At 40.1% G+C, this 25,027-nt stretch overlaps 1 protein-coding gene across 8 annotated transcripts in view; it reads right to left on the reverse strand.

Annotated features, from left to right (window-relative positions):
* clip1a (CAP-GLY domain containing linker protein 1a) overlaps positions 1–25,027 on the reverse strand; it is a 34,438-nt gene that overhangs the window by 898 nt on the left and 8,513 nt on the right. For 3 of the 8 annotated variants that reach the window (XM_086029902.1, XM_086029901.1, XM_086029904.1), the window contains exons 5-27: positions 24,969–25,027; positions 24,121–24,318; positions 23,753–23,844; positions 23,600–23,660; positions 20,802–20,906; positions 17,573–18,313; positions 16,469–16,588; positions 15,810–15,867; positions 15,630–15,713; positions 15,387–15,543; positions 15,054–15,219; positions 14,070–14,285; positions 10,148–12,379; positions 7,692–7,829; positions 5,963–6,069; positions 5,758–5,878; positions 4,678–4,730; positions 4,572–4,592; positions 4,313–4,430; positions 3,441–3,573; positions 3,325–3,371; positions 1,744–1,758; positions 36–163 (exon numbers count right to left, since the gene is read on the reverse strand). The exon at positions 24,969–25,027 is cut by the window's right edge and continues 158 nt beyond it. In XM_086029902.1, coding sequence (XP_085886028.1) covers positions 36–163; positions 1,744–1,758; positions 3,325–3,371; positions 3,441–3,573; positions 4,313–4,430; positions 4,572–4,592; positions 4,678–4,730; positions 5,758–5,878; positions 5,963–6,069; positions 7,692–7,829; positions 10,148–12,379; positions 14,070–14,285; positions 15,054–15,219; positions 15,387–15,543; positions 15,630–15,713; positions 15,810–15,867; positions 16,469–16,588; positions 17,573–18,313; positions 20,802–20,906; positions 23,600–23,660; positions 23,753–23,844; positions 24,121–24,318; positions 24,969–25,027 — 5,170 coding nt within the window. Of the gene's footprint in view, positions 1–35; positions 164–1,743; positions 1,759–3,324; positions 3,372–3,440; positions 3,574–4,312; positions 4,431–4,571; positions 4,593–4,677; positions 4,731–5,757; positions 5,879–5,962; positions 6,070–7,691; positions 7,830–10,147; positions 12,380–14,069; positions 14,286–15,053; positions 15,220–15,386; positions 15,544–15,629; positions 15,714–15,809; positions 15,868–16,468; positions 16,589–17,572; positions 18,314–20,801; positions 20,907–23,599; positions 23,661–23,752; positions 23,845–24,120; positions 24,319–24,644; positions 24,698–24,968 lie in introns of those variants that run through there. The other 5 variants (XM_086029909.1, XM_086029905.1, XM_086029908.1 and 2 more) reach the window with 5 other exon arrangements.

The following is a 25,027-nucleotide window of genomic DNA, read 5'->3' on the forward strand; positions in this document are numbered from 1 at the left end:
TCCATTAGTAGCATCTAATTTTGTGTGTTACTGACCCGTCGTAGTTGTCCAGCTCACTGGCGTTGTTGCCGTTGAGAGCGGCGGCGGCCATTTTCTCCAGCTGGTCCTTAAGGTCCAAGTTGTTCTTCCGCAGGTCAACGATGACTGAATTCAGGAAGTCAATCTGTTTTTTCCCCGTCCCCAAACAACAACAAATAAATGATTTTTTTCAAACAAACAAACACACAATTACAAGGGATGGGCATTTGAAGAAAACTGGGAGTGATTCTTAAGATGAATAAAGATTGATAATAAATTGACTGTCATACCTTTGATTTTTGTTTTGTTTTTCTTTTAAGAATGGGTGAATTGTAAAAAAAAAAAAAAAAAAAAAAATAATAATAATAATAATAAAATATATATATATATATATATATTTTTTATTTACAATACAATCTCAATTTTATCAATTTAAAAAATGTTATACTAGGGAGAAAAACAACAATCTACGTAATTGTAAAATTACATCAAAATTATTGAATTAAAAGATTAAATATGGGCAAAAGTTTAAATCTACACATTTATGAAATGACCAATGTTTACAATAATTTGAAAACATATGTTTAAATGATAAAATCTCACATGAAGACAAATTATATACATCTGCAATTAAGAATGTGTTCAACAATAGATTGAAAAATGCCCATCCCTAAACATTTTTTACCAAGTGATGATGGCGAGAGTGAGCTCAAACAAAGACAAATGAGTGTTGACCATCCCGACACATTTGGAACCCCCGTGAAGACTTCACATATATTTAAAGAGGACATATTATGGAAAATGTGCTTTTACAAAAATTGTTGTATACAAATGGTTGACTCTATGGACTGCCTGCAAATTAGACAACCGAGAACTGTAACATGTTTTATCTGCCGTTTTCTGAGAACGTGTCTGTGATGTTAACAGTGGGGCTAATTATTATTTATACCACCCTACCGAGTTTTTCCACCAACGACTTGGCACGTAGGCTGACTTAAGTTCGGGAACGAAAGAAGAACTTTGACCCAAAAACGCTACAGTGTCAAAGCCAAAAGGTAAGCAGAGCTTCAGTGTTAGCACAGATTAGCATTAGTTAGCGGCGGTACTTGTGTTTGGTCATGTTATGCGCCACACCACTATACTAATTGACAAGGGAAATTTGGTGCTCACTCTGCATGTGGGGGAGGTGGAAGGGTTAGTGTAGTCTACAAACACCTTTTTTTTTTTCCCATAAAAATTAGGCCATGTTCAGTGAAATCCGGAACGACTATTTTTATATATTAAAACAAGTATTTATGTTAAGCTAAAAAGGCTGTCGTGATTTTATTTTTAAATAACATTATTCTTAAATGTTTCTGTAAAAACTTCCATTAAACACACGTCCAAAATAGAATTGGCAAAAACAGTCGCCCTTTTTGTGAAGCGGAATTGTCACGTCCACTGAAACTAATAAAGTAACTTGTAATCTAAGTTACTTTGAAAATCAAGGAATTAGTAACTAAGTTACTTTTTCAAGGTAACTGTGGCAACACTGTAAATCATGTCTAGAATTCTTGATCACCGTGGTATTTTGATGACAATTTTACACAGACGTCTTATAAATTACACCTGGGGACCTGGGAAGGGTTTTAAAATGTGGGGGTTAAAAAAACAAACATAATATGTCCCCTTTAAGTGACACATGCACGCATGCATGAGTGAAGCTGACAAAAAACATTAACAAACCGCTGCTTGATGGTGCTGCAACATTGCAGACAGAGCACAGCATTTGGGTGGAAGGAGGAGAGGAAGAAAATAACAGGTTCAAATTAGAATACAATACACACACACACACAAAATGGCACAGTAGGACATTTTAGAGGCTCCGCGGACACAATATTAGGCACACCTGCTCAATCTAATGACTGATAATCCTAACAAAATGAGAATTGATAAAGAAAAATGCTCAATTTTGAGGGTTATTACTATTGGAGAAAATATTACAATTTTAGACTCGGGGGAACAAAATTAAAAAATAGTGCAAAATACATACAAAAGTACATGAAAAATGTACAAATATTAAAATGGAAAAATATTTGGAGGAATACGAAAACGTTTTAAAACCAATTCAAATAAATATTAGAATAATTATAAAATCTACCTTATATGTAAATACATGTTAGACCCAAAAAATAGAAAATAAAAATGTTACCAAAAAAAAAAAAATACTGTGAAGAAACAAAATTATTTAAGAATTTTTTTTTTATGTTTTAAGTAAACTTTTCTGGATGAATTTTTGCACTGAAGGTCAAACTTTAAAACAAAAAATGAAAATCTCTCCAAAACCTGATGTGCTAGGAAAAAAGTAAAGATATTTTTGGAATCAACATCAACGATACATTTAGTGGCAATATCTGGATTCAAATTTGCAGTTGACCAGTGCTATTCAGACAAAACTATTTGCTTTTACAAATAGTATAATCTGTCTATGCGCTTTTTTTGTCCGGCCAGACCAAATAGTAATCGCCCAAAGGCCGGTCCACTTATCATTTTAAACGGGCTGCCGTTAGCGTGTCCGTCTACCAACTGAAGTTACATACCTCAGTCTCGTACGCGCCACCGTAGCGAGTTGGAACAGTAGCATTTGCAAACATCTTTATTGATTTTCAGGTTAGTTAGTTATTAGCATAGCATTTGCTTAGTTTTTTTTAGCCTAACTTGTCATAGTATAAAAATTATTTAGGTGGTTTGTCACTGCTGCTGTCAATCACAGATGGACCACGCCCAAAGCTCTCTCCCCTTGCAAGGCCAATGGTCCTCCAGGCAATGCCCCCTTGAGCACTGTTTTTAAATTGTATTTATTTATTTAATTTGTATCATTTACTTAATGATTGTGGTTACATAAGCAGATACTCTGTGCAGCACTTTGAAACAGTCTTGTTTTTAAAATGTACTATATAAATAAAGTGGATTGGATTGGGTAGATCAATAGTCTGGGAGCGGGGTGAGTACCTCTTTAATGGACAAAACAATTTGAAGAAGAAAAAAAAAAAAAGAAGTCACAAAAGAGACCGATTTGATTAGGCTGCGCAAGTGTACCTAATGAAGTGACCTGTGTGACTAATTCAGATGAGCCTCTCCAATGTGATACTGAAACACTCAACGCTTGACTCATGTTACAAGCAGCTTGGTTCCGTACGACCGCCCCCAAAATACGAGCGCTAGTTTAGAAAAGGGGTGGCACTTGGGGGGTAGGGTAGGGAAGCAAGTTGACACACAACTTGCTCTTAGGATCCATTCCGAGCTTTTGCCGCTGAAGTTACATACCTCGGCCTCTGTGTACTCGTCCCTCGGTCGATCGGCGGCGGTATCACCTGCACGCACAAGAGTGGCAGAGGTGTGGAATGATATTAATTATTCATGCATCCTAAGTGGAAGCGCACCTGAGGGGGCGGCGGCGAGCTCCAACTCCAGCTTCTCCACTCGCTCCTTCAGATGAGCCTTGTCCTGTTCCAAGGCAGCGATGGCAGTCTGCAAGGTCTGGCCTGAGGCACTTTGGCCACGCACGGCAGCCAGCTGAAAAAGACGCAAATACTGATATTTCAAAATTCATCAAATTCAGGTAAAACTTTACACAGGAAATACACAAATATTAGAAAACAAACACGCAAAAAAAAATCAAATACTAGCAGAACATTAGACATTAACATTTGGAAAATTCTGACAAAGCAATAGAAAAAAATAATGGGATGACAAATGCAAAAATATTATTCACTATCCCACAAAAACAAAAAGAAAGTTATTCAAAAATATGAGATGAGAAACAAAAATATTATACAAAATTTAAGATACATTATAGTAGACAAAAAGTGGAAAAATGAATGGAAAAAACATTACACAAAAAATAGACAAATTAGAAAAAAAAATACACAAATACACAAATATTAAAAAACAATATTAAAACATACAATGCAAAAACATACTTTTGCATACTATTTAGCAAAATACTAAAATATTTAGACAAAAAAAACATGCAAAAAGAGTATGAATGTATATTAGAAAGAAATACAGTACTATACAAATAGAAAACCTATTAGAAAAAAAATATTACAGAAATAAAAATTCGAAAAAAAGCCGAAAAATACACAAATTTGAAAACCCCCCCCACAAAAAACAAATGTGACAATGTAAAGTAGACAAAGAATATGAGGACCAGAAATTCACTCAGTCTAGAAAAAATACAAATAATGTATCTGAAAATACAAAAATCAGACAAATTCTACACATGTGAAGTTTTATTGAGGTTCTGCCTCACCTCGGTCTTTAGGGCTTCCATCTGCTGCTCCTTCTCCGACACTAAGGCACTGTTTTTGTGGACCGACTTTTTGAACTCTGCGTTCTCTTTGTCCATCCTCTCCTTCAAAGTGCTCTCGCTGTCCACACAACCCCCAAAAACCAACAGCAACATTAAGCATTTAGTACAGGAACAATGTCTTTGCCTTTTGAGTCCACACATTTCATTCAAGAAACTGAAGGTAAGTGAGAAATTTTTGCTGAAATCAGCAATGCAATACCTGAAGGCATAACATGGCAGGCTTTGAGAAGAAGTGTTTGACAACATTATTCAGTGATTTTAAGATAGTAGAAAGGGTAAGAATGAAGAATGTGTTATTGCCATACCTTTTCTTCAACTCCTTCAACCGTGCTTGGAGTTTTGAGTGCTCATCCTTGAGCTGAGAGGGAAAAGACAAATAAATATGTCCGTTAGCTTAAGACAAAAAAAACATGTTGATGCTGCAATTACAGTACAAATGAAACGCTGAGAAAATGTCACTTCTCAATCGTAGTGGCCATAAGGATCAGTCATCAGTAATCAAGATTTTAATAATATAGAAAGATTTAAAAGACTATAACATTTAAAAAAGGACAAAAACTACCCAAATGAGAAAAAAAACTAAATATCAAGGAATAATACAAAAGCTATTAGGCAAAATACAAATATTAAAAAACAGACAAATTGTCTTGCAAAAAATATAAACAAATATATAACATGAAAATAGCTGAAAAAAAAATAGGTAAGAAAAATAAAAATGGAAGAATAAACATATTAGACAATAAACTAAAAAAGACAAAAATGAATACGCATCTATAACATACAAATTACGGGAAATATACACAAAAAGAATATACATATACAGAAAAATACACAAATATTAAGAAAAAAATAAGAAAAAAACAAAACTACAGGAAAAGTATGTAAATGTTACGAAAAAACTAAAATATTTGGACCCTTTTTTTCTGACAATAGAAAACAAAGTAAATACAAAAGTATGAGACAAAGAGAAAAGCACTATGAAAAGAAAATATTAGAAAGTACAAAAATAAAAGATAAATTTGACAAAATACAGCAGAAAATAAAGACACACAAAAAAGAAGAGATACCAATAATGCTCAGAACAAGCAAACAATTGTATTCTTTTTTTCCTTTTTTTTAAATTCTGTTGATTGGCATACTTTGTGTACCTATTTTTCCTCCTTCCTTCAGACCCAATTGACTTTGTTTTTAAACTTGGACATGTACATCGATTGAATATAGATTTTTGAGGAAGAGCACAAAATTACGTCAGTTTACCACTTTCTAAATACGTGCAACTGAAAATGACGTGCTTTTTTTCAGTGTACCCTCAAATATTATAAAAGGTGAATGACAAAAGGCCCACGTTTGAGTGTATATGAGTGCATACAGAACATAAGGCGCACCTTGATAAGTTCACTGTGGTCCTGGTGATTGTTCTCAACATCCTGAGTCAGCTTATCCTTCTCTTTTTGGAGCGACTGCAGGGCGCAGGACTTGACTGACACCGTCTCTTTGAGCTCCTCGCTAAGCACGGGCAGAAAACAGACATTTTGTGCTGAACAGCAAATTTAGACAGTGAAATGCCAAGTCAGCGGTGGACACGCTCACATTTCCCGGGAGAGACGCTCCAGCTTCTGGCTTTCGGCACCAAGTTGCTCTTTGGACGCTGTCAGTTCTTGCTGGTATTTTGATTTGTCTTGCTTTAGCTCGTCCATCTGAACAGACGATGAATGCAGGCCAATCAAATATTCGAGTAAAATATATAAGAGGGAATATGACAAAAATGCAGCCGTGTCTTAAAATGACTCAAGTCGACTCTCCCCATTGAAATAAATGGAAATGCCATTCATCCATTCCAACCTGCCCAAAATCACTCAAATTTTTTGTTCCATTTTCTTAAAAGTAAAATAGCATCACATTGAAGAGATGCTCGATCTGGTTTGGGTCAGGGCTCTGGCTGGGCCAGTCAAGAACAGTCATAGAGTTGTTCTGAAGCCACTCCTTTTGTTATTTTAGTTGAGCGCTTCGGGTCATTGTCCTGTTGAAAGGTGAACCTTCGGTCCAGTCTGAGCAGTCTGGAAGAGGTTTTCTTCCAGGATATCTCTGAACTTGGCCGCCTTCATCTTTTCTTCAATTGCAAACCATTTGGCCTGTCCCTGCAGCTAAAAAACATCCCTACAACATGATGCTCCCACCACCATGTTTCACTATAGGGACTGTAATGGCCAGGCGATGATCAGTGCCTGGGTTTCTCCACGCATAGAATTAACACCAAAAAGTTCAATCTTGGTCTCGTCAGACCAGAGAATCTTATTTCTATAGTCAGGGAGTCCTTCATGGTGGAGGGCTGCAGTGATACTTGACTGTGTGGAACTTTCTGCCATCCCCTGACTGCAACTGTAGAGCTCAGCCAGTCATCTTTGGGTTCTTCTTTACCTCTCTCGCCAAGGCTCTTCAACCACGATTGCTCGGTTTGGCTGCACGGCCAGGTCTAGGAAGAGTTGTGGTCTTCCCAACCTTCTTCCATTTAAGGATTATGGAGGCCACCGTGCTTTTAGAAACCTTGAGTGCTGCAGAAATTCTTTTGTAACCTTGGCCAGATCTATGCCTTGAAACAATTCTGTCCCTGATTACCTTGGACAGTTCCTTCGACCTCATGATTCTCATTTGCTCTGACTTGCACTATGAGTTGTAAGTAGACCTTTCCTAATCAAGTTCAATCAGTTTAATTAAGCACGGGACTCCAAAAAAGGAGGATCAAAAGAATTGGCCAGCATGTGAGTTAAATATGGTCACTGCAAAGGGTCTGAATACTTATGACGACATATTTCATTTTTTCATAAATTTGCAAAATTTTCTACATTTCTGATTTTTTTCTGTCAAGATGGGGTGCGGAGTGTACATTAATGAGAAATAAAATTAACTTTTTTGGTTTTGGCAAATGGCTGCAATGACACAGAAAGTGAAACATTTCACTTTCAAAGGGGTCTGAATACTTTCTGTACATTTACAGTTCAAAATCATTCCGTAAACGCAGTAATTTTTTTAAAATAAAGTAAAATTTTCAACACATAGGTGCGGCTTATAAATCGTTTCTTTCTTTTTTTTTTCTTTTTTCTTTTTAATAAGATTGGATGCGGCTTATATAAAGGTGAGTCTTATAGTCAAGAAAACACGGTAGATCAGTTGTGTACTCTGTTTGCAGTACACCAAATGGGAGCAGTCAAAAAGCAACTACTATTTTCATACCCTAATCACTGTGGTAACAATAATGCTTACAACAACATGGAAAAAAAAAATCATCAGCAATCCGTTTTTTTCAATTCTTCATATTCACCTGTGTCTCCATCTCTCGCTTGGAAGAACGAAGACTCTCCAGCAGAACTTGAGCTTCACTCTTACCTTGTAGCAAGGCATCTCTCTCCTTTGTCAGCTGCTCGAGAACCTCGACGGTCAGGCCGGACGCCTCAGAGGCCTACGGTGAGCAGGAGCATGATGAACATGGTTTTAGAATTCAGTGCAACCGACCACGCAGATGAGACGACAAAGGCTTGATTCGAGCCCAGAATCTCATTTTGGTCTCGTCAGATCGACAGCGTGCTCAGTTGTAGAACCGCTTGAAATAATATACAGTGAACACCCGCTAAAATGTGCATTTCAAAGCCATCAGGGGCTTTTATTGTCAGCACGCAGTTCTATGTGCTGCTGCTCCGTACGTGCTTAGGTAGCAGTTGTTTGAAGGGCAAGAGAGTGAGATCAGGCGCTAAGGAATATGTTGAAAAGTGTGTTTTGATAAATTCAAATGAGTTTAAAGAATGTGGCAGGGCTAAAACTAAATAATCTCACTACAGCACCGATTTTTTACACATTTCGGATGGGTCCAGAAAGTACCTCCTGTGATAAACGGGGGTTCACTGTATGTGTATTTCTGGTAGGACAAAAGATACAACTCATGTTAAATACTTGTCATAACATGTGCACATAAAGATACGAACTGTGGACTCAGAACGGATAAAGAAGTGGAAATGAATGCTAATCGGGTACATGAGGTACACCTGTACAAACAGCAGCTGTGCCAGAACTCCTGCTATGGTTACTAAAATGTAGGAAATGGCTCTAGGCGTGATGCAGCGAGCTTTTGCACCACAATAATACACGTACAGTGACAATTTGAAGTGATGAAAGCCATAGAACAGGAAATGGAATTTGCTGCTACATGAGAAAGACTCTGGCTCATTTATTTATATCTCGACAAGACAAAGAAACTTATTTTACCAACCAGATGCTAACAATGACTTGTTAGTCATCACGTTGGCCGTCTTCAACGGGCGAGTGGTTTTACTTTATTTTAGTTTCACATCACAGTGGTTAACACTGGTTTGTTCAGATCGCTAAATTAAAACCTAATCGCTACATTATTAAGTAAAGACAATTTCTGACACAGCTCTTGTGCTAGATGCTACTAATGTACAGGTCTATGTGCTCAATTTGCAAAAATCCCAATAATAATGATCATGTCCATAAAGTCTCTTTACAATTTAACAATTTTATTATAAAATCAAATGAATAGACCATGCGTGGAAAACATTACGAAGATTTTCTTTTTTTTTTTTTTAGTTTATCTCTATTTGTCTAACTTATTTGTCCCTCCATGAATTTCTCCTGCCATGCATGAATTGACGGACGTGACAGTCGATGTCGTCCATACTATTTTCTACAGTTTTTCTGAGTCTGTGTAACCACAATACGCATTGTGCATGTAACAACTGTTCAGTGTTTCAGTGCTGTTCTCCAACAATGCGCTGAATGAACCAATCCTTGAAACTTTCAAAGGTCGTCCACATCTATGCCTATCTGTGACGCTTGCATTCTGTCTGGATCTCTGTTGCAAATGCTTGGTGACATTCTTTGACATTGTAAGATCACTGGCCATCATGATGGTCTCATGATGTCAAAAATGTGAACAGCTTGATGAAGACGACCGTTTTAAATGCCAATTCTAATTGAACAACTGAGTGTCATCAGCAAGTTGCGACAGAGACACAGAGATTGGAGGAGTGACAGAAAGACATGGAAGTGGATGTCCTTGTTAATGTATTGGTGGATTCATCGATTAACTCAATCACTGCCAGACATTTTCAGACCCTTTTTTACCCTAACGTTTGAAAAAAATATAAATAAGTTCCTAGGATTGAATGGCTGGACTGTGAAAAGACAAGTAAATTCGTCAATGGCAGTGAATGAGTTGAACACAAGTTGGGAAATTTGCTGTTCAGCTCCTTCGTTAGAGATCTTAAAAGTTGTGCAAAACCTATGAACAGTTAGATACGAATTAAAACAGGATGGTCAAAGAGTTGACCGTTAAAGGTTTGAATGCATTTTAGTTCATGCTAAAGTTTTACCCTAAAGCCCAAATCTTTTGTGAATACTGCAAAGTAGCTCAATTCCTTTTGTGATTAAAAAAAAAAAAAAAAGTATATTTGTAAAGAGACTTTGTGGCCATACTGCATGTGGTTCCAACAGAGAAGTGGAGTTCTAAAACCATATATAGTGCCAAAACACCTCAAAACAGCAGAGTTGTTGATCACGTTATAAGCCCACAGGAAGGAAAGGAGTGAAGTCAAGTGCGGTGAGTATGTGGAGGATGAAAGTTAAGAAAATTGTATAAAAGGCAGAAGAGGAAGACAGACCAGCTGGCATGCAGTGACATTGACAGGTGACATTGCCCCAGCAATGTTTAAGTTGCATTGGTGTACTAGAGGAGCTAGCGGAGGAAACTAAACGGAGGAATACCTCAAGCTGCTTAGCAATGGCATGTTTAAGTTGGGACTGGAGCTGGTCTCTCTCGGTCACAGCCTCCTGGTGTCGCTTCTCCAGGGCGGCCTCAACTGCTCGGAGGGTCTGGACATCCTCCTGCAGCTTCTCAAGCTCGCCGGTCAGCCGCGACTTCTCCGCAAGCCATTGGGAAACGTCCTGCTCCAAGCGGCTGCGTCCGGCAAGGAGCTCCTCCTTCTCCGCTTCCAGTGCCGACACACGTTTGTCAGTCAGTTCCAGTTTGGATAAAAGCTCGCTCTTGTCTTCAGACAAGCCAAGGGTCACTAGCTCTTGTTCCTTCACATGTGCTTTTGCCAGATCAGATTCTGCTGTCAAAAACTTGTTTTGCTCCTCTGCGGTCTTAAGTTGAGAGGACGTGTTGTCTTGGTCCCGCCGAAGTTGGGACAAGGTGTTCTGCAGCTCCTCCGTTTGCTCAACGACACGAGTCCGTTCACTGGATTCCACCTGGAGCTGCGTCTCCAGATGATGCTTGGCCTCGGACAATGACTCTGTCTGCTTTTTAAGTTCCAGAATCTCCTCAAGGAGCTGCTTCTTTTTAGTCTCTGATGACTCCATGTGTTTCGTGAGTTTGTCGACTTGGCTTTTAAGTTCCACGGCGGATTTCTCAACATCACTTTCGAGCTCGCTTCGTCCTCGGGCGAGGTCAGCATTGGCCTTTTCTAGGAGTTCAATTTCGGAGGAACGTTTCCCCAGTTCGCTCTCAAGCTCGGCCTTTTCTTTTTTTAAGGAAGCTAAATCGGCCACGGCGGAATTTTTTTCGCAGGTGGCTTCCTCGAGCATCACTTCTAAACGAGACTTATCCTGACTAATCTCGCCTTGAGTTCTGGAGAAGCTGTCCAATTGGTCCTTTACGGCTCGGATTTCACTCACTAGCTTATCCCGCTCGAGGAATAGGGCGTTAACCTCAGCCGTGGCCGACAAGTGCTTTGCTTCTATTTCGCCCTTTTCCCCAACCAGACACTCGTAATCTGTTTTATGTTGCTCAAGCGCCGCTTCGAGTGTCAGCTTCTCTTTCCTCAGCGCGTGCAGAGCCTCAGAGTTTTCAGAATTCTGTGTGCAAAAGGTCTGCCTTTCTTGCTCCAAAGTTGCAGACGCAGCCTTCAGCTTTTCGCCGGACAAAGTCAGTTGCTGAGCAGAGACTTTGATCTTCTCCTTCAGATCATCCATGTCTTTGACCAGGTCCTCCTTCTCCTTTATGACTTTCCGCTGGGCGGCGAGCAAGTCCTCCTTCTCCTGCAAGAGGTGAAGCCTTTCGGAATCTGTCACCTGGCTGCTGGTCTTGGACTCCTCCAGCATCTGGACCAGGCTGAGGCGAGACGCTTGCAGGTCTTCGCATTTACGGACGGAGTTGTCCAGCTCTTTCTTGGCGAGACTGAGCTTATTTTGGAGTTCCTCCTTCGCAGCCTCAAGGTTCTTTTTGTCCGACGTGACAGCGCTGACTTCGGCAGACATGGTGGTCTTCTCTTTCCTTAGTGTTTCCGTGAGAGCCTGCAGCTGGGTGTTCTTCATTGTCAGATCTTCTTTCTCCAAGTTGAGAGACTGCAGCTTGGCTTGCAACTCTGTGTTCTTGGCATCCAGAGTCTTTTTGGCGTTTTTGGCCGCGTCTAACTCCGAGATGAGCTTGTTGTTCTCGCACGCGAGTTTAGACCTGCTTTCGTTGAGGTCCTCCTCTAGCCTGCTGCGCTCTTTGCAGACATTTTCATAGTTCTCCAGCAGTTGCTTCTTATTACTTTCAGCTTGCTGAGCATCCTGCTGGTGTTTGAGCAGCGTGGCATCCTTCTCCTCGTTTTGTTTCCTGAGATCCTCGAGATCAGACTGCTGTTTGACATTGGCGCTCTTCAGGTTGGTGTTTTCAGCCTGTGCCTCTTGCAAACGATTTTTGAGCTTCTCCAACTGGTCGTTCAGTGACGTTCTTTCTTCTTCGGAGCACTTGTTGCTGGCAAGTAACTCGTCCCTCTCCTTTGAGAGCTTCTCTACGGTAGCATGGAGGTCCTCATTCTGAACAGAATGATCCTGGAGAGCAGAAAGCTTGCTCTGAACCTCAGAGAGCTGCGTCTCCAATTTGCATTTCTCAGTGAGAGCATCCTCTCCATCCTGACACTTGCGCTGCAGATCTACAGTCTGCTCTTCCAGTTTTGCGGACAAGCGTTCAACGTCATGCTTGGAGGAGCTGAGCTCAGCAGAAAGATGCTGGGGAAATCAAGTTGATAGAGGGGGAGGGTAAAAAAAAAAAAAATGAGGGAGGTATGGATATGCAAAGTTGCATATCGTCGCTGTCATGTGAAAAACACTTATCTCCATTTTTTTTTTCATTTTCTTATTTTTACACAAATCATGTTTCCGCGTTACAGACATCGCATTAAAATGAAAATTAAAAAAGTTTCCAAAATAGGAGATAAATGTCACAGGACGGCGACGATATAAAAAAAAAAAAGTAAGATGGTTCCAAAATAAACCAAGCCACTATATATGCATTATGCAAACAAAGGTTAAGCTGCAGAAGTAAAAAATATATATATATGCATATATATCAAAGATAGACACCACAGCTCACCACCGAAATCATGTTGAATAGGGATGTAACGGCACATGAACATGTATTGGGATTTTTTGGTACACTCCAGACAGAGGCGTACCAAATTCCCACATGAACATATCAGCTAAGGGACAGGAAGTGGAACTGTACCACACTCAAGCCAGATGACAACTCTGTAAACACACATGGTGCTCAGCCTCTGGCTGGCTAACTGAGATCCCTTATGTTGCACAAAAAAAAAAAAACATTTGAAAAAGATTTAAGCTGTTATACACGAAACATTTTTATTTAAGTATATGCATACTTGGATTATTAAGCATTTTATATTTGGTGCAGAATGTTCTAGTAGTTTTTGTTTTATATTCTTTTATTTTAAACATGATTATGTTTCAAAGTGAAAATCGCCCTGCTTACATAAAGTTTTTAAGCCAAGGTAGTTGGGGGGAAAATAAAAAAACTTGGACGGATTTAATGTTATTTGACTAAACATGACATTGAGCTATCTTGTGTCATTCAAACTAAAATCAAGATTGAAGAGAACAACCAACACTGAAATGCAATGACCCCCTGCTTTTTCTGTACAGTGTCAAATGTACCATATTCAAACGTATTACTAAAAAGTGGAACCTCAAACAAAATAATTGATGTCTAACAACCAAAAAATGTCACGGAAAGAGTCTGGCTGCTGACTACAAGGTACTGGTCATTGCTTTTTCATCTCACTCTACAAAAACCTTTCTGTTCTGTCTCAATTGCATGTCAGCCTTTAAAAGGGTTTATTTTATCTTGCGTATTTTAGTTCACATGTATGACAGTAGGCCAATCAAAACATTGTCAGTAGGGCTAATAAAAGGTAAATAACATTTTGGTCTGGAATGAACTCATTCACTGCAATATTTCCAATGGGGAGGAGGAAAAACAAACAAATAAAAGAATTGTTCCACTGTATTTAGTTGATGATTGCATATAAATGATGAAATGAAATGATAGGGGTCATGAATGTTAATGTCCAAGGGGAGGTGAGGAGCTTTTCACACATTTACAGTCTAACTGGAAAGTAGTCACAGCATATTTTTTTTTTTGCAATAAATACAATGAATAAATAAATAAACAAATAAAATAAGGTAAAAAAAAAAAAAAAGGTACCACTATATCCATGTCGATGTGGTTTCTTCGTTTTTACATTTTTAATCATTTCAGGCCATTGTGGGGTGTTATGATGTAAATGTGATGAAGGACGTTTTTGAAAAAGGCTGTAATATCATTATACTGCAGGAAAAGCCCAGCGCCGTGAATGCTTTCTGGAAGTCATACCTGGATCCAAGAACCAGGCCTTGTCCTTACCTGAAGCTTTTCCTTGTGTGTCTGCAGCTCAGATACCAGCTTTTCCAGCTCCTGGCTCCTGTCTTTGGAGGAGGAGAGCTCCTGTTTCAGATTGTCGAGTTCGTCCCGCAGCCCTTGGACCTCCTTTCCATGAAGCTCTGAGGCCTGGGAGAGAGCCTTCTCCTGAGACTCCTTCAGCTCATTGGCTTCGACCGCGCTCTGCTGTACACTCTTCTCCTTGGAAATGAGCACAGACAGGAAGTGACTAAGGATGCTCCCAGAGCATTTTTTTGTAAGTATTTTATTCGGCATTTAATGAGACAACACCGCTGATATTACACTTGGCCACAAAGTAGTCAGGGTACAGCTTGATTAACAGCATAAATTGACTGTGTCTCAAAATAACAACACAGTCATTAATGTCTAAACCACTGGCAACAAAAGTGTGCATATCCCTAAATGAAACCTGGGAGAAAGTTGCCATTTTTGGGGGGCCTTTTTGTCACGTGACTCCTTAATGTCACATAGTCTCAAATGTGACTGGGAAGCAATCTCCAATGGAGAGTACAGCTTTGGCTAGCAGAGCTACATGCAGAGCCCCAAGTCAAAAACAGTGCAGTCAACTGTGAAGTGTGCGCAAGCTGCCATAAAGGCAGTAAAAGCATGAATTGCATTTTCACTCATGGTGGGAGCACTTCATCAGCACACCACCCAAGTTACACTTGTGCTGATGTAGTAGAAAGGCTCTAAATTCTACCACGATGACAACTTCCACGGTTAATTGAGCATTTGGCGCTTATCAGAAGATAACACAAGCTAACTCTGTTACTCCAACACTGCAGCTCCGCTTAACTTTTGGTTTTGTGAAGTGGCTTGACAATGGCGCAAGTCATGGTTGGAGAAACTGAGTGGGGGGCGGTATTAAGTAAATAAGCCGTACTGTTAGGTCACAATAAGGCAAATTTCAGAATATATAAGCAACTAAAAAAATATATGACTACTAACCAATGATGCAATCTGCTCCTGTAGAGTTTTTATTTGAGCATTGTGGCCGTCTCGTATCTCACACAGTTCCTTGTCTTTGTGGGACAGATCCTGTTCCCGTTGCTCATTGGAGAGGGCCAGCTTGTTCTTTTCCTCTGCCAGTTGACTCTGCAACTCCTCAAGCCTCCTGAGCGATGGAACACAAGCAAAGAGGTTAAAAGTGAGGGAAAAGAAATGTGCTCAATTTCCATAAATTGGACTACTGTAAATGCCCGGTGGCCCGGATTAAATGTATTACTACAGTAAAATCAGTTGTATTTTTTGGAGAACTTTCGAGGGTATAGCGCCTAACACCTTTCTTTCTGCCGCAGGTCTTCGTTCATTTTGGTCAGCTGCACCGAACTGTCACCGGACGCTGTCATCATGTCCGAAATGTCTACCTCCAGTTTGCTTTTGTCCTCGCAAAGCTGCCGTACCTTCTCGTCCGCGCCCGCCAACTTCCTCTCCAGCCCTGAGTTGAGACCAGCACGGTGGCTCATGACTTCATACGCAAATACTGTTTTGTCAACAAAATAACCCTACATTTATTCTTCTTACCGTTAAGCTGACTCCTGAGAGACTCAGATTCTGTGGTAAGAGTTGTGCACTGCTCCTCCTTTTTGCTGAGCCTCTCAAGGGTTTCTGACAAACCAAGAAAGGCATATTTGGGATTTTTCTTAGTCTGAGGATTTAACACGCTAAAGACGAGGGGCTAGGTAACTAAATCTGATTATTTACCTTGCATAGTTTTTGCAGAGTTGCTCTGCTCGTCTGTGCTTGTAGCCAACTGCTGCTTCTGAGGGCAAGACAATAGTGTTAGCTACCAAATGATTTTAAATAGGCATTGTGGAAGATATGAAAACATTTCTATGATACTGAATGTCATGCAATTTGTTCAGTAACTAATTTGGCGCATCTATGACTCCGCCCCCCACTATTTATAACACTTCCTTTGGTCTTAGAAGGAAGCCAACCCCAAAAATGTCTTTACAATAATATGTTCTATGCCAGCCCACTAGTTGAAACATGGCATTCTGGTTAATATTGCATAATCCACCCATTTTTAGCCATCTCAGAGGGCTGCCATTTTGTCACTTGTTTTCGACTGAACATGACATCACAGTTGCTTAGGGCTCAAGTAAGGACCAATCACGGCTCACCTGTTTTATGAAGCTGAGCCATGATTGATCTTTACCTGGACCACTTGTCCATGCCAAGATTTCTCACAAATGGAAAATAGCATGCAAATAGAAATTATTTTTCTACAAAAAAATTTTGGGAGTAAGATAAATTGTTAGTAAACAGGGCAGTTAGTAACCCGAGGATCCACTGTAGAATGTAGGCAAATCATAGTTAATTATAAAAGTAGTTACGAATGAAAAGAAAAAAAAACTCACCAGGCCACCAAGCTGCTGCTCCACAGTTTCTTTCTCCTTCTTCACACCGGCCAAACTTTGCTGTAGTGACAGGATTTCATTCTCTTTGCCCTCCAATAGTGATCTCAGTTCACCAACTAACTTTTAAGCAAAAATAATAATAAAATTAACATTACATTTGAGGAAACCACATTTGAAGTCAACCAAATCAAGAACCATGGCACTTGCTGTAAAAAAAAAAAAAAAAGAATAATAATAAAAAAAATAAATAAAAAAGGAAAAAAAAAAACCCTCCCAAAAAAACAATGGGCATTAGTTACAAATTCACACTCAGTTATGGACTTTCATTAGAAAGACACTGGTAAAATTACCACTGAGTCAAATCCTTTACTTACAATAAATACAAGTTAAAGAAAGAGGGACAAAAAAACTAAACAGGAAACCTTAAATGGTGAAAATCAGTTGAGCGATTGAGTCGTACTCAATTAGTATACATAGTACATACGTAGTTCTCAGTTTTTGCACATTGTTTTTAGTAGATAGACCGATATTGGTTTTTTTTTGCAGGGCCGATACCGATGCAGTTTATTAGTATCAACGAGGCCGATAACCGATATTTGAAGCCGATATTCGTTTGCGGTATAAAGGAAAATATATATATTTTTTTTCACAAATTATTAATACAAACTCCAACACTTTGTTGAAATGCCTTTAAGCATGTTTATTAAACAGCTTTTCATATTTGCTACATGCTAAAGTTTTTTTGCTTCTTATCTTGGGAAATAAACATCTTTGTTTTCATACTCTAAGAAAAAGTGCAGCAGCATGTCTTAGAAAATTAAATGAAAACTTCAACAAATAGCCCCTTAAAGTAATATAATTCCCTGAGATTTGCCCAATTTTTATTGGCTGGCAGATATTTAAAAAAGGACGATTCCACATTTAGCATTTTGACAAATATCGGCACGGCCGATCGGTCTATCCCTAGTTTTTAGCAATTATCTTCAAAAATGTATTAAATATTTCAAAATAAATCTCTGAATTCACTATACAGGGTCTTTAAAAATCTACTTAAGTACAATAAGAAAGCATTTGTACTTGCCACCATAGTTATGTAACACTCACCTCAGTTCCCTGTGAGTTTCCTTGATTCTGAACATCTTCTAGTTGTTCCTTCCGGTTGCTTTGGCTGCGACACAAACGGCGGACCATTTGTGCCACCATCTCTTTGGTTTCTCTCTCACCCTGGGCCTGTCGCTCTAACTCAGCTCCCATCCCCTCCAGCTCCTTCACCTTGAGCTCGGCCGCGTGGAGCTTCCCGAGGACGTCCTCCATCTCCACCAGGTGCTGGTTCTCAGCTTTGTCTACCCCGGCGCGCACCGCGTCGTCCAGGCGCTCCTTGTCTTCGGCGAGGGAGGCCAGCCGCTCCTTCAGGTCGAGAATCTGCTTATCGCGGGCGGCGGTGGCCTCATCCAGGGCCTGTCCGTGTTCCAGCTTCAGCCTCTCCAGCACCTCGCCGTTGTCCTTCTCAGCCTGGCTCAGGCGCATGCGCAGCTGCTCGTTGTCGCCAGACAGCTTGACGCCGGTGGCCTGGAGCTGGGCGGCCGCCTCGCCGTGAGCCTTCTCCTGAGATTCCAGCTTCTCCTGTAGCCCGGCCAGTTCCTCCCGCCGCTCGGCTTCCAGCGAGGCCAGACGGTCCCTCAGGGATGTGATCTCCTCCAGGAGGGGAGAGACGCCACCAGCGTCAGGGTCGTCGGAGGCCTGCTGGGAGCCGAGACGGAGCTGCAGGTCGGCGACTTCCCGGGTGCGAAGTGAGAGGTCCCGCTCCAGCTCCATTATGCGGGATCTTTCCGACACGGTGGCAACCTTCAAATGCAGACATCTTAAGTTCAGAAATATCCGACAGGCTGAATCAGTGAGCTTTGTGCTGATGATGATGATGATTCAAACAATGGGAGTGAACTTTGAAAGCATGTGTGGAGTCACAAGTGTCGAACTGTGCAGCCCAGGGTATTGGCTCTATGTTTTGGGCTGCATTTTTATTGATGGGTCTATTACAAAAATCGCCAACATATTCGGTTACTATTGACCGAGTGGCTCATTGGCCACACCTCCTGTTATATCGCAATTGTTTAAGCAACTGTTTTTAATGGGCTTTTACAATATATAGCTAAGTCTGAAATAGGTTTTGCGCTTTTAGTGTACACCGGGTTCCAAATTATTATGCAACTTGTTTTTTCTCAGATTTTTATAAACAGTCTATGCAAACGGCACACAGCATAATTTAAGCCATCAACTATCGGAGAATAACTTGAATGTTTTCAAACAAAGCTCCCAATGATAACAGTTTTTTTTTCCAAAAACAAAAATGTATTTTTTGTTCAAATGCACTGTTCTAAATTATGATGCAAAGCATTGTAATGAAAAACATAATTTACAAAATAATTTAGAATGTGGTGTAGTTCTATGTCATGCCACAACATTTAGGGAAGCACTGAGGTCAAAGGACAGAGGTGAAACGTAATTAACGGCAAGAAGAAGAGGCAGAGAAGGTCACCAACGGACCTCCGGTAATAGTTGTCATTCCCACAGAGCAGTCGGCGTGTTAATGTAGCTGTTATGAAGGTTCGGAATTACTGTAACATCTATGCTGATTTCCATTAGCCGTTTGGCATCACGTTACCATTCAGATATCAGACTGTCATTAGATTCAATTATTGTATCTGGTTTGGTTGATCAATGCTGGTGTTTAAATACAAAATGTTGAATTCTTTTAGGTGTAAATTTTAAAGGTAACTTTTTATTGGAGTCACGAATAAACAGGTTTGCCCCTTATTTGGAGAACTGTGCAAGTGCGTTTTCTTATCATGTGATGTGAGTTATAGTCTCCCATTTCTTGACAGCGAGAAACAGAACAGGTGCTAAGACTTAAGCTGAAATGTGTTTAAAAAGTGTGGGAAGAGTAAAAAAAATTGTTTTATGGTCTCTCTACATTGCAGATTTTCACAAGCAGGTTTGGAGCATAAACGGTAGTTACAGCAAATATCGCTTTTCCATAATTCGATTTTTGGGCATTACATGATGCATTATGTTAGGTCTGGGTTCCAGGGAAGAACCATAAAATACAAAATGTTATCATTAGATAAAACTAATCCCAAGAACTGGGTATTGCCATCGTTTTAACCAATGTGTTTTTTTTCTCTTGATTCTTTGAATGAAAGAAATATATGATTGATACCCTAATATAGTCACGAATCATACCAAAATTATATGAAGTTAAGGAAGGGGTAGGACAGACTACAATACAAATAGGTAGGACACATGGATGTCAGGAAGGACCTGGAACTCCTTGTTTGTGGGTGGGGGGGAGACACGCATCTGTCTGGTTCGGCACTGATAGGATCATTACGGGGGCTGTCAGTCAAATGCGGTTTGACTGTGAATGTGCTCATGAAAGAATATTATTCCTTTGTAAAAGTCAGAGGGAGGAAACGCTTGTAAAAATATGATTCTTTGACACACATAGTGGCCCACCGCCAACAACACAAAAAGAAACCCTTCCCTCAAAGCAAAGCCTCGGATATGTCATTTTCTATATATTTGTAGACGGTGACGATAGATGGCTTTCTAACAGAATAGAGGACGGTAATTACTGTACCACTCGATTTGTTTTTAATTAAAAATACCGCTTCTCTTGCATTGACACTTTATTTTTATACTTTTTGGTTGATACTGTAATAATAAACTCAGGCCTGTGAGAAAGCCACATGGCCAAGATCTCAAATTCTTTTAGAATTATGTTTCTATCTGCTACAAGGGCCAAGATATCAATTATTTTGTAGGTGTTGAATTTCCGGGAAAACTTCAGGTTTTAGAGGGTGATTGTAAAGTCACCCTTTGGTTTTTCAGAGATGTTTGACCAGGCGCTTTAGGACTTAATGGGTTGATTGTGGAACACATTGCTTTCCTTGCAGTGGAAGGACACTGTAACTTGTTGGTGGCAATGCACCATTAAATGGGTTTGCCAACTGCTAATAGACCCCACTAAAGAAGAAAAACAAATACCGGGGTAGTCTGTTTTGCCTTTTTATGATTGCACGTTGCAAGATAAAATGTCATTATTGTGTTTTTATACACTACGAAACTGTTGAGTACAACTTGGAAAAAAATGTGTTGAACTACTTTTGTGTTTTTTGCATTTTAATCCCCCACAAACCAATTTGGGGTGGCCCTCCTGTTATATCGGACCTCCGGACACACAACTTTGAGCAACACAATTGACTCCTCCTTCTTGCTCAAGCCCCGTTTTTTTTTTTTTTTTGCTCAAGCCCCAACGCGGCGTGGCATCCATTACCCTAGTGTCTTCTAACTCTCTTTGGAGCTTCTCAGCTTTGGTCTTTTCAAAGTGCAGGCTCTGTTCAAGCTCCTTAATGTGGACATGCTCCAGCCTGGTCTGCGTCTGTTAGTACACAAGGAGGAGAGAAAAAGAGAGAGAGAGGAAGGAGAGGGAGAGAGAGAGAGAGAGAGCGAGAGAGAGGAGAACATACCAGTGCCACCATCACATGCCAGCCCAACACAGACAAGAGAGGAAGGAGGAGACAGAGCAGAGGGGCCAGAACGAATGGATGGATGAATGAATGAATGGGTGGAGCCATGAGGGATAACTGGAGGATATGGGAGGACACACCACTAGTTAGTGCACAACGCTCAGGTTGCACCATGAACACAAAGATGGTGAATATGCAGGCAGCAAAAAAGCATTTGATGCACATGTGCAGGTTGGTTGGTTGGTTGGTTGGTTAGGGTGGGGGTAATTTAAATGCAAAAAACATGCAAATTGACACCTGGTAGGTAGTGGGGAATATTAGATTATGTCACAAAGATTATTATTTTTTTCTTTCTCTGCTCTCAAATGCTGTGGCCATGTCCGCTGAATGTACATAATTACATATTTGGGCCACACAATTGCAACCAGATAACTGATCAAAGTTCGCTCAAGTTCTTATAGACAGGCAGTCCTCGTATTACGACGTACGCGACCTACGACGTTACGATGCCCTTGCCTCCTCCTCCATTTTGCTCCCAGCACCATAGTGATTACGTTTACATGTAGTCAATATTTGGGTTCAAGCCAAAATTCAAGTCAAAAGACCAGCTTTCCTTGCGGTTGAGCATGCGCAGAGTGCCTCGATCATGTCCTCTTTCTCCAGCCACTTCTCAACAGCTAGGTGCAGCATCCTGTGCTTTATATTTGAACGTATTTTCCTTTTTTTATACAAAGTATTTTGACGTAAATTTCGACTTTAATGGTGAAATCCGACATACGCAGAAATTTGTGTTACATCGCCAGTGCAAGAATGGAACTCGTTCGTAAAATGAGGGCTCCCTGTCGTGGGGCAAGGGATATTCATACCGTACACTGAAATTCGTCACAGGGCAAAAAACGAAAGAAAACAAAACAAAACATGAAAACTGAAATGATGAAAAATAGTGTAACGCTATACCTCCACAAGATTTAAGATATATTACAACCTATTTTTATACACATACACTGTCTTTTATGTCTGCATGTTTATTCCAAGACTGGTTTAAAAACCATTTCTTGAAGACAAAAAAAGGCTTTTTTAAAAAAAAAATAAAAACAAAAAGTGTAATTGACACAAAATATGTAATATTAAATAATCAAATCAAATATATTAAAACTAGTATTCTTACCATAAATAATATTACACTATGGATGGTTATGTGGCAGAAAATGGGATGGGTAGAGGGATGGGTAGATTATTTGGGGGAAAAAAATTATTCGTAAAAATAAAAGCCTCATCGCTAGTAAACACCTTACCTCTAAAATATACCGAGCACTCTTAGAAGTTGTGTAACATCGTATTTTGGAAATAAAAACCTGCCATGAGGGAGACCCTACCAGAATTGGTAATTGGGTTAAGGCTTATGTGAGTGGGATGACGAGGGGAGCATCTCCAGTGGTTCCATGCCGAGCACTGGACCAACATGGTGAAAACATTAAAATAATAAACAAAAGGACGAGGACAAGAGGGAAGAAGAGGCGATAACAACATCACATCACTGAACAGGAGACATCAAAAAGTTTCTGCATTAGTCACCGGCTTGCGCTCAACAAAACTTTGTTTGGGCGTTTTGGTTTGTTTTTGTGAAGTTGCATGCACATTCTGAGGGTGCGTCATAAACTGTTAGTGCACAGCACACACACTAGGGCGGTGGAAAGGGTAAAAGGCGTATCCGAACCCTGACGCCCTCGTTTTAATGCTCTAGTTTTGAGTTCCTTCTGATTAAACCAAGTGGGTCCCGCTGTGGAAGTAAATGACAAATTCTGGGATCAAATACATCCTGAACAACAGATGGAACACTGCACTCTAAAAAATGACTCAGATCAAGAAAATATATTGAGTGGCTAATTTCTCTGAACATTATTGAAGATAAATAGAAAATGGAAACGTAGCGCTGCTCTTCCAACATTCCCGACTTATCGGCACCTTTTGACAATTTGCACTTTTGAAACAGACGTATTTTGGATTTTTTTTGGGGTAATTGTTAATACACGAATAGTTGTGTCTCTCTGGATTATGTATTTCTACAGAATAAAAAGTCTGAATTTCGAATTGCCTTCAGTGCAGTAACACAATGTTCCGGATGTCAATACTGAGCTCTACTGGCAGTGTAATTAACTGCAAGAAGAATTGGCAGAAAAGGCCAACAACTAATTTCTCGTAATAGTTATCAGTTCCATAGAACAGAGAAAACATACAAGCCTGTGAGTATTGTTGTATGCTCTGTTTGTATGTGTTGCTGTTGCGTGTGTTAAAGTAGCAGTTGTTTGACCGTTTAAAATTACCATAACATCTATGCTAATTTCCGTTAGCCTACCGACGGCATTTTACATTATATGTTGGCGATAAATGGGGTTTACTGTAATACAAAATATTGGTATGCCAGACAGTCATAAATTAACATGAACATTACTGTGACATGCGCAGCAATGGCTGTAGATGAAAAAATAAAAACGATATGCTTATGACCTCATTCACCACACCTGCTAAAAAGAAAGAACTAGTTCTCTCTTTTTTAATCCATTAAAGGCTTTCATTGTAATATGTGTGCATATTGAGAAATTACCTCCAGGTCCCCTTTGGTGATGCACGCTTCCTCAACACGGAACTGAAGGTCCTCAACTTTCCTATTTAAAAAAAAAAAAAAAAAGCGGAACAAACAAGCACGCTAAGCTTGTAACATTGCTACCAATTCACTAAATTCAACGTGTTGCCTTACCGCCGCTCCTCCTCCAGTTGGTTGAGCAGCTCCACTTTGTCTTTGTCGGCCGCCTCCACCAAGCCACGTAACTGATCCATCTTGGCCTCCATCTTCCAAACGACACAGTTCAAAAAGAGAACAATACCTTTAAGTAGCTCTGACTTGGACTTCACTGAATCAAGTAGTGGAAAGAACTGTTCAATAACAATCCTGTTATGTTACGGGTCTATTTGAATTTTCGAACACCTCATATTCGGTATATTTAATACATTGAGCAGGTTTAAGCGACTAAATGAGCTGAATCAATTTCAAATAATTTTTTTTTTTCAAATTTGATGCCGTCATTCCCACTAAATTTGACCACCTAGGTGTTTCACCACCACTACCTGTTCCTGGTCGTCCCTGAGCAGCGTGATTTCCTGCTCCATCTCCCCCGCGTGGCTGGTGGCTTTGGCAACCTCAGCCTTCTCCATGTCCCTCTCCACCATGAGCTGCTCGATGTGCTGCTGCTTCTCCTTCAGAGCCTCCTGCAGGGCCGTGGTGCCTGAGATCTTGCGGTTGTACCGTGACGACGTCTCTGTCAGCTGTGGGTGGGAGAGATCAAAAACAAATGACCATAATACAACAGATATTATGAGACTCTTGATGATGTAAATGCTCAGCGGGACGTATTCAGTAACGCAGCGCGCTGTATTTGGCCCAGCAGGCCACACCATGAACACCACTGATTGAGGGCTTGCACGACCAATTTCGGGTAGTTGAAAGCCGATTACACGATAATGACACTGATATTGTTTCAGTTCAGTACAGTGGTTGGCAACTTTTTTGCACCACAAACTGGTTTCACATACACACATATTGACGGACCAGCTTAGAAACAAAACCAAATGATTAAAAAAAAACAAGTCACCATTACACTGAATGCAGTTGTAATTCAGTGAGAGCACTGCGCTTCAAAGAACTACTACAAGTGTACTAAAAGTGTCACAACCCAAGTGTTGCTTTATGAACCGTAAAAGACATTTGTATTATGATGATTGTTTTGCCCACCACTGTACCACAAGTGTCACAACATAAGTGTTTCTTTATGACCCGTAAAAGACATTTGTATTATGATTGTTTTGCCCACCACTGTACCATAAGCTTATGACTTGTGTTTAAAAAGTAGAGTGTTATACAGGTGTGTGTATTTTTGGTTGATCTGAGTGTATGCTCTAAAGAGAGCGTATCTCACCAGGCCAGTGCGGCTGGGCTTGGCGCTGACGGAGGACGCCACGGAGCTCATGGTGCTGA

The sequence above is a fragment of the Filicampus tigris genome, chromosome 5, assembly GCF_054856515.1.
Source record: "Filicampus tigris isolate MCC_2025a chromosome 5, RoL_Ftig_1.0, whole genome shotgun sequence".
Taxonomy (NCBI): Eukaryota; Metazoa; Chordata; class Actinopteri; order Syngnathiformes; family Syngnathidae; genus Filicampus; species Filicampus tigris.